The sequence below is a fragment of the Nematolebias whitei genome, chromosome 1 (genome assembly GCF_014905685.2).
Source record: "Nematolebias whitei isolate Nwh7 chromosome 1, NemWhi1, whole genome shotgun sequence".
Lineage (NCBI taxonomy): Eukaryota > Metazoa > Chordata > Actinopteri > Cyprinodontiformes > Rivulidae > Nematolebias > Nematolebias whitei.
In genome coordinates this window covers 52,715,448-52,725,663 of record NC_056498.1, presented here as the reverse complement: position 1 = coordinate 52,725,663, position 10,216 = coordinate 52,715,448, and the positions used below count along the sequence as shown (strand labels likewise).

Here is a 10,216-nt window from a genome sequence, read left to right as displayed (position 1 = left end):
ATATATATATATATATATATATATATATATATATATATATATATATAAACTGTATCTTTTATATTGGTGAGTTATTTTGATGGAATGGTTGATGTTCGATATTGAACTTTATTGCTAATAACGTCCGACATCGATACCAATCCCATAATATCGTGCATGCCTAGTCTAAAGGGTTTACAAACTTTCACGCACCAAGGTAAAATGTAATATTTTGTTGTATGGTTAAGTATGATTACAAAAATGCAGAAGACGCAATAAACATGACTCAAGCATGAGTTCAAATCCATCCATGTGCAGTGAAAGTTTTGGAATTTGCAAAATAAAATAAAAATAACAATAAATGCATGATGTAGTCACAATATTTTTGCATTTTTCATCATGTTAAAGAAATCTTTGTCCCTCATGTTCAATGCAAATGGTTGCAGTAGCAGTAGCAGGTATATTTTTCTGTGATCTCAGTTTTGTGCCAGTGTGTGATGAAACATTTTCCCCTGCCTGCTGGTTCTGTTCTGTCTATCCTATTATAAGAAAGGCAGTTGTTTGTGCTAGGAGAGGATTAAGACAAGTCAACAATCCATAGTCTCTTTAGTCTCCCGAAGGGCTGCTCATACAATCCTGAAGGTAGAGAATGGCTTTTTCCAGGATCGTCGTTTTGAAAGCCAGGTTCAAATCGTTGAAAATATCTCGCTGTAACACAATAGAACAATGAACATGTATAGAGAGAGGACTGGAGGGTGTCCGCTGGGTTCTAGCTCTATCCACCACAGCTCATTGTCCAGTTCCCATTATCCAGGTAAATTTCTTCATTTATACCACAAACAACCAGAGGCTCTACTGCAACTACTGTGTCTAAACAACTGGGGGTGAGGGGGTGGGGGGGCAAACGGCTCTCATATTTTTTTAAGCTGCTGTTGTGCACTACTTTTCATAATCCCAACATACAAAAGCTGCCTGTCAGCACTGACAGATGGTTTAGCTACTAGCATTTCCAGGTGACACAACATAGAAGTGTCTATTACATTTGAAGAAATACATTTTCTTTTGCTATGTATATTTATTTTTATACATGTAAAGCTTTAAAAAATAATAATAATTTAAAATTAGGGCTGCACAGTGGTACAGTTGATAGAGCTGACGCCTCTCAGTGAGAAGCTTGCTGGTTCAAATCCCAGCATGGGACCTTCTTTGGTGGAGTTTGCATGCATTCATTCAACCTTTATTGGATGTTGCATGTTCATTATTGCATGTTCTCTCCGTGCATGCGTGGGTTTTCTCTGGGTACTCCAGTTTCCTCCCACAAACCAAAAACATGCATGTTAGACTGAGTGGTGACTCTGAATTGTCCCTAGGTCTGAGTGAGAGAGTGAATGGTTGTTTGTCTCTATGTGTCCCTGTGATGGACTTGCAACCTGTCCAGGGTGTCCCCCACCTCTCGCACATTGACAGCTGGACATGGGCACCAGTGGCCTCTGCGACCCAAAAAGTAAGACGTGGGTAAAGATAATGGATGGATGGGTTTAGAAATACATTCATTTAAATGTTAAAATTCAAATGATTGTGTTCTAGAGAAAACAGTTAAAGTCTGAATGCTAGTATTCCATAAGCCACATTCAAAAATCAATAAGGCTCAAACCAGTCTATCCAGCATTGAACAAAAACCCAACTGTTGAGCTGAGCTCCAGGCTCCGCTCCCTCTGGTTGAAGGTTTGGTGTGTCTCCCAGCTAGGAGGCAGCAGACTGTTTGCTCCAGGTGGAGATGATTTGATGATCAGAGTTTGAAGGTGTTCACTCACTGGACAGCAAGAAGCAAACAATGTGAGAGAGAAGTGCTGGGATAATTTTAACTTGGGGAAAAGATACAGCAGGACTAAGGCTCAGTTCAAGAAAAAAAACATTAAAGAGGAAGAAGAAGCCGGTGAGCTTTCATTTATATTGTCTTTGGAGCTGTGGACTATCAAGACATATGTTTATACTCAGATTAAAAATATAATTTGTTCAAGTTGTGAGTTAAATTTTAAGTTGCAAGTAGTATATATAAAAATGTGGTTAAAATATGTAATCCTGCAGATCAAAACCCCAAAAAGAGAAAACCACTTAACAACAGTGCCGTATCTTCTGAGCTAATATCTCAGTTTAGTCATTTGATGTGTCCAATCAAAAATCACACTTTGTCTTTTTGATATGGTGGCCCTGAGGTGTAAATGAACAACATTTGAAAAAACAGAATTCGATTTGAAAAAAATAAAAAATAAAACATTTGAAAAAACGGAATTACATTCAGCCAAAGCAGAAGTAGCCAGAATCACAGTAGAAAAAACAGAATCACATTTGAAAAAAAAATAATAATTACATTAGGAAAAACGGAAATGCATTTGAAAACCTGAATCCCATTTGAAAAAAAAAAAAACAATCATTCAAAAATTACATAATTTCCGGGTTTTTTTTCTCATGTAATTCCGTTTTTTTTCTAATGTGATTGTTTTTTTCTAATGTAATTCCGTTTTTTCAAATGTTGTTCATTTACACCTTAGAACCACGGTACTTTGACCTTTAAATCTTGAATTTTGGTTCACTAAACAATGAGATGTATTTTTTGTCAGTATAAACATAAAACTTGTATAGCAAATATTGTGAAATTATATAAAATTACAAGTAGAAGTGTTTTAACATATACAAGGTTTTTTTTTTTTTTTTTTGTGTATTCTATAAAACTCTGATCAAGTTGCAATGCTCCCTCAAAAGAAAATTTGTGGTTTTATTTTTTTTCTTTCATTTTTTTCATTTACCCTTTATTTATACAGGTTAGTCTCATTGAGCCACGAAAACTCATTTTCAAGAGAGACCTGTTTTAAGGAGCAGATCGGGGGTTAAGGGCCTTGCTCATGGGCCCAGAGTGGGGTGAATGAGGGTGGGGGCAAGTGTGGGTGTTTCACCCACCCCACCCACATTTTTGATGTTGTCGGTACCGGGGTATGAACCGACCATCTTCCGATCACAGGCCCACCTCTCTAACCTCTGCGCCACCACTCCCCACTCCCCTTTATGGAAACAGTTGCCACACTTTCATATTCTGCATTGCTTTGGCATCAACATCTTCAATGCAAAATGCAAGAATTAGTTCAGTGGCATTAAGTTTGGAGCAAAATGGAAGCAGCATCCTGCTCATGTGCAGTGTGGCTTTGGAAAAGGTGCATCTATCAGCCCGTTCCTTATTCATAGCACAGCCACATGTAGTAATGCTTGGAGTAAAAAAAATAAAAATAAAAATCCTGCTTAAGGGAATTACATCAAAGTCAAAATGACCTACATATCCATAAATGGATTTATAAGTGTATTAGCAAGATCTACACATGTGCACATGGGTTGGGAAAGCAGCTCCAGTATGTGGCTGCAGTGCACCACACACCAGTATGGCTGTGGATTCAGAAAGTTAGAGATGCACAAAAAAATATATATATACATTCCATAGTTTTTCTCTTGCGACTTTTAAGCAGTAAAGTTCACAGCATGTTGTCAGAACACCTCATAGGCAGAGACGAGTAAAACCTTGACAAGAATTTCACCTTGCCAACACAAAGCCCAACCACGCTCTGACAGAAAAATATATGATGCTTATAATCTGGGAAAATCCATGAAGGAATCCTCTGGTTTACAGAAAAAAAAAAGAAAAAAAAAGTTTTACAGTTACATTAGCAACAGTGAGGAAACCAGAAGAAAATCCCATCAAAGCAATGGAAAACTACAGGATAACAGAAACCGTAACTGTTACTACTGTAATTTAACAGACGAGGGGGGAAGAGCACACGTTAAACACATTCCAAATATACGTCAACATTATTGCTTTGAATAAAATTAAATCTCTTACGGATTATGAATTTATAAACACTTACATGTCTAAAGGAGTTTGAAAATACATGGATAAATTCAAACAGTGCTGTTTTCAAACAAAACCTTGTAATAAATTATTTTGCTGAAATTGCAGTTGAATGACCTATACCACTTACAATGCAAATTCACAGTGCTCCTCTTTTTTTGTTTGTTTTTAAAGGGGCAGCTGTGGCTAAGTGGTTAGAGCAGTCATCTTCTAATGGGAGAGCTAGGGGTTCGATTCCATCAACAGTCACATGTTGAAGTGTCCCTGGACAAGACACTGAACCCCTCATTGCCTCCGGTGTGTGTCCCATCGGTGTATGTGATAAAGCTCTGATTAGTCTCTACAGGTTCAGAATAGCTTTGTAGAGATCTAGTAGAGTGTTGTATGAATGAGTAAACGAGTGCACATATTGTGCTGTAAAGTGCTTTGAGCATCTTGATTAGATAGAAATGTGCTTTATAAGTACAGTCCATTTACCATTTACCTAGTCAGTCAATTAACACCATTCTCAAAAAATGATGCTGAATTACTTTGGCATGACTGCATCTGAAATGCTTCTGCCTATGGATGGATGATGGATGGATGGAAATCACTGTTGTTAGAATTATGTTCCTGTAAACTAACCTAACTTTAGCTACACTATTTGCCTGAAAAGCTAAATCACAGTTACAAAAAAAAAGTTCATAAAAATAAATAAATAAAAGAAATAACTAATGGTGGTGGCTCATGATTTTCCCATACAGCACTAAATCTTCCATAGTATTGATCGGAAATAGCTCCTTTACCAGATACCGATAGTGTTAAAATAAACAATAGTGTTCTCATAAATCGCGCTAATGATTTCTTTGAAAACTTCAGCTGTAATCCAATAGATATCATTAAGCTTCTTTTAATTGTACACCTCCCCGGAGGGTACACAAACTCAATATAACCCCAAAGATGTTATTCCTAATAGTTTTGTTCTTTTACATGATTTTTAGGTTGTACAACAAGTAGCACTTAATTGAATTGTTCACATATGTGTTACAGTCATGAGTGATTCACAAAATTTGCAGCTGCTGTTCTATTTGAGCTCCTTTTCATAAATAAATGTAAAAAAAAAATAAAAAAAAATCAATACATGCCAAATATAACCCTGAAAACATTATCTTGTTATGGCAACTTGGTTACAACACAGTTTAGAACAGATGCAACACAATTTTTTTTTTTTTTTTTTTTTTTTTATCTTTGAGATGCCATTTAGGAGCCTCATGAAAATGATCAAAAATTAATTTCAAAAGGCAATACTATACGCCACATCTCGGATGATCTATTTTTGCACGGCAGTCATTACAGGAATCCGTGGCGGCAGATAGGGAGAAACGCAAGTGCTAGGTGCTGTCAGAAAACAGATCTATAATGTCATCTCTCCTTTTCACATTTCCATCACAACTATGTAATTATGATTGGATTCCTCCCCAGTTTCTCGGCAGAGGTGGTAATATGAAGCGCATTGTGATGACTGTTTTGGAGGTTAGAGGAAAGACAGTCTGCAAGCCTGGCCTTAGCTAAGCAGTATTGTCAAATACGCTGCCTGGTTTGTGTGTTTTTCTCATCTCATCTCAATAAGGCATTAGAGCCAGTGTGTTTTCCTTTGTTCAACCCCAGCTCTGTTTATATGACTCTGCTATCATGACAAAACCATATAATGCTAATAAGCTGGTTGGCGATTCTCTGCTTGTTCATGGCACAATAAATATTATGGTATGTGTTTGCTATTCTTCAATGTACTATTCCACACACCTCTTAGGCCATACGGATGAGATCTCTTAGGTAGATGCTACATTTTTAATGAAAGCAGAGTGTTTGATCTTCCAATGTTTATCGTCTTTGATGCTAACTGACACAGCAGAGAGCAGCCAGTTCTCACTGTAGTCTGACATGAGGACCGATTAATTCATTATCCTTTAAAAGGGGAGGCTTGTGGTTAAGGAGTTCATTATGGAGGTCTGATCCAGGATTCATTGACAGCATTAAATAAGACCTTTCCAACACAGTGAGTCATGTTCCCCCACAATACGACCTCCCTGGTAAACTGCATATGGATGTAGAAAATTTGAATGCATGAATCAAGAAAATCCATTTAACGTTTAATTAAATTAAGTTTGCATTGAGTAGAGCTGTACACCAAATCATTTTGCATAATATATAGTAGCTTTGCCTATACTTTGTCTCTTTGAATTTTAGTATTATCAGCATTTTTTTTTTTTGGTTCATTGGGTAATCCTGAGGCTGCAGGTTTGAGACAGGTTGCATCATGAAGGGCATTGACAAAAAATGGGTGGGTATCACAGGATCAGTCCTCAGATGGTTTAGGTACTGTCTCTCCCACAAAACCTTTTGTGTCAAAGGACTTTATTTCCACATTGGCAGCTCTTTGGTGGGGGGAACCACAGGGGTCCATTCTCAGTCCTCTTCTCTTTTCTTTATACCTTCTGCCACTAGGTGCTATTTTTCGTAAACACGGCATACCTTTTCATTTTTACGCCCATGACTGTCAAATTTACTTCCCTCTGAAGTGCACTAGTGCATGCTCTATCCAACCTCTTCTTGACTGCCTGGCTGACATCAGGGGACTGGATGGCTTTAAATTTCTTAAATTTTAATAAGACGACGACAAAAGTCACATTGTTTCCACCTAATGGCACAACCAGGAACCACTGTATAGACCTTTCCTCTCTAACCCTGTAAGAGAAAAAAGTTCCATGAAACTAAACAGTCATGTAAACATGATTGTTAAATCCTGTTTTGTTTTTGTTTGTTTTTTTTGTTGTTTTTTTTTCAGTTGAGATGACTGTTTAATTGAAACCCATACTTTCCAAAAGTAATTTTGCAACCATAACATCCAGGCTTGATTACTGCAATGCACTTCTTTTTGGAATCAGCTCAGACCTCTATTGCACGTTTACAACGGGTTCAAAATGCTGCAGCTCGACTTTTATCCTGTGTCCTTTGCTTTTTTTTTTTTTTGTACAGCACTTTGGTTGGCCTTGTTGCTGTTTTAAGTGCTTTATAAAATAAGTGGTATGGTATGTTAAACTATAGCCAAATATTTCATGCAATCTTGCACTCCGTGGTGACCACTGCAGAAAGGACCATCCAAAAGCAAACAAAAACAACACCACCATTGTTTCATTTGACAGAATGTTAATGGGGAATAAGCAGAAAATCTCGGCAATCTAAGGGGGCAACAAACGGGAAAGAATTTCCAGGACACTACTGTATCTAATGACTACAACAGATCCATATCAGGCCAAGTGTCCCAGGAGGGAATGCAAATCACAAATATGGAGCCAGTGCCTAATTACTCACCAGCAGTCGAGTTACACAAGCAAGTGTGCTGATTTCATTCTGCTGCACAACTGTGTAGGTGTGCATTAGCCATGTTCCTCCATGTAGCTTAATCCTTCCCAATCCCTCAAGGAGATTTTTTTCCCTTTGTCATAGGTTTGTATAGATATTGTCAGCGTTATTATCTGTATTTACTGAATAACGTTTGGAAATATTTTAGGCTTTTGACCTTTTCTATCTTCTTGCTATTATTCCATTTACCATAAAACTCTGCACTCAGTAATGCTAAAATGAGTAATCGTTATAATATAGTGTTCACTAACAGTAAATAAGCTGTCAGGGGGATAAAGTGGGTGTCAAATTGTATGAATAGACCAAGCAAGAAATAGATGCTTAAGGGCACACAGAGTTCCAACGCCGACATAGTCTAAAAGCACTTAATTATAATAAGCTGGAGTATGGAGCAAGTGTTAGATGGCTTGGGGGATGGGGGGACTTGAAGACAGCCACAACAGTCCAGTGCCAGATACATGAATGGGAGACTGCTCTGGGATGGAGCCAACATCAAATCTGCATTAGTGGAACAAGATTATGAATATTTGTTTTCCTGTGGACGTCATGAAAAAGAAACGATGCATGCCTCGTTGAGCATACTGTATTTTCCTTTATTGTTTTCATCAAGCTTCAGAGTAATTTATCCAGTGGGATAAGAAAAGTGCTTACGGCATTATTAATATCAGGTTATCCAAATGTGAGTTGTGCTTTTTAAACCAATCAATTATGTCATAATTAATGACATTTGATAAATGTACTATTGCTAATTAATATTGTAATTCATTTAGCTAATGATTCACATGATCTACTGAATCAAATAAAGTAACTTGAATGGAAAAGTAAAAAATGTGACCACAGAACTGTGAAGAATGTCTTAAAAAAAAAAGTATAGACATAAATTGAAGATTTAGCAATAGTTTTGCATTTGTGTGAACTCATTTATAAGAAAAAAAAATATTGAAATCACATAAAAAAAGATTTACAGGATGATGTTCCAGCAAAGTCTGTTTAACTCCCTTCTTCTGTGTTTTTTTTTTTTTCTTCTTGCTCTCATCACACATGCAAATGCACAACACACCAACTGAGCTCCTTGTCTAATTTTTCATAAAGATAGATGTTTCTATACTAATCTGACAGCTGCATTCAATTTGAGCCTATTTCCCAATCACACACTCATTCATTCTCAATTGTGCACACACAGACACACTGTCTTTCATACCATGTATACTGGCAAAAAACGATTAAAACGCTAAAATCCCAAAACACGAGACATGATTCTGCCTTGAAGCGTCACAATCTCCTACTCGGACCAGGCCATTTTTAAATTAAGGAGTCATTTTAAGCATCAGCTTGACGAGGGTGCTGCAAGGCTCTTTCTCCCTTAATAGCTGGGTTGTTAGAGACACTCTTCCATCTACCAGGTCATGTTTTAACCTTTCATAGAGCTGATAAAGACATTGACATGATTCAGAAAGACAGGAAATAACTGGTGTAGAGGATACAAGGAGGGCATAATTGGTCCACTCAGTCAATAGTGCTGCCATGTGCTTTGAGGCTGCTAATGAAGCACAAGAGATGGGGAGGTGCCCATTTGGCATGCAGGTTTCCTGGACGCCTGGGACACAAGTGCAAATTTGCAGGTGTTCGCTCGTGTCTTTTTCACGTAGAGGTAAGGCAGGCAGTGGCAGTAAAACTGAGAAATTGCTCAGCATTATTAGATAAACGGCTCTGCTACCTGCCTCCTTCGTTTTTTGCTGAATTTTCCTCCACTCATGAATTGACACGAGCGTACTCAAACTCTCAGATGGAGCTGAGAGCTGTTCAAGAGTGATGTGTTGCTCGGAGCTCTGCAAAGTCATTACTCAGCACAATATAACACTCAGACTGATGGTGCTCCGTGCACATGCTGCAGATGCCGGCTTTGCTGTGTTAATACTATTTGTAAGTTGACAGTTAGTGACGCCCGCATGGCATGAAGTTGTTATTGTACTGAAATGTTTGTTTTCCTTCCTCCTTTGTCCTGCAGCGGGAACAACTTATATATTTGGGCGGGATGGTGGACTGATCACGTACACATGGCCGCCAAATGACCGTCCCAGCACAAGGGCGGACCGGCTAGCCATTGGCTTCAGCACGCACCTAAAGGATGCTGTTCTGGTGAGAGTGGATAGCTCCTCTGGCCTTGGAGACTTTTTGAAGCTCCACATTGTAAGTCAATTTATTTAACTCTTTAAGCAAAATGCACACAGCTCAAGCTAATTGGAGAGATGTACACATATGTCTGATTTTGTTTTTTGACCATTGAAACTGTATCACATGACTCCATGCACTACGATCCACATACGCACACATCATAGGTTATTTAACTGCTTCAGTAAAATCCCATTAAACCTCAACAGGGTTGCGATATTCTGGGAATTTCCAAAATTGAACTTTTATTATGGGAAATAAAGGGAATTGATAGGAATTCACAAGAATAAATCTGGACTTTAAAACATTTAAGGTTATAAGGTTACATCATGGATTTGAAATATAGATGGGGAAAATGTATTTGAGCCTAATTCTGACTAAAACAACCAGATCTCATTGCTGTACCATGAAATGATAAATATCAGGCTGCAAAAAATGATTAATAATTAGTTTTGTTGTGAAATCCAATGTACTGACATATGTTGTCGAAATCACTGTTTTGGCTGCCTTCATACAGTGGCCCTGAGGTGTAAATGATGAACATTTGAAATAACAGAATTACATTTGAAATAAACACAACAAAAACACAACATCATTTGAAAAAACAGAATTAAATTAAGCCAAAGAGGAAGTAGATGAAGCGGAAGTGGCCAAAGTGGAAGTAGCCAGAATCACATTTGGAAAAATCGGAATTACATTAAGCCAAACATGAAGTGGTGGTGTGTGTGTGATGTGTGTGTGTGTGTGGCGGGGGGGGGGGGGGGGGGG

At 37.9% G+C, this 10,216-nt stretch overlaps 1 protein-coding gene across 4 annotated transcripts in view; it reads left to right on the top strand.

The window, feature by feature from the left end:
• Window positions 1-10,216, top strand: part of LOC119411734 (neurexin-1a-beta) — a 144,759-nt gene that overhangs the window by 12,198 nt on the left and 122,345 nt on the right. For all 4 annotated transcript variants that reach the window (XM_037678686.1, XM_037678677.1, XM_037678671.1 and 1 more), the window contains exon 2: window positions 9,285-9,466. In XM_037678686.1, the coding sequence (XP_037534614.1) occupies window positions 9,285-9,466 (182 nt within the window). The remainder of the gene's footprint in view (window positions 1-9,284; window positions 9,467-10,216) is intronic.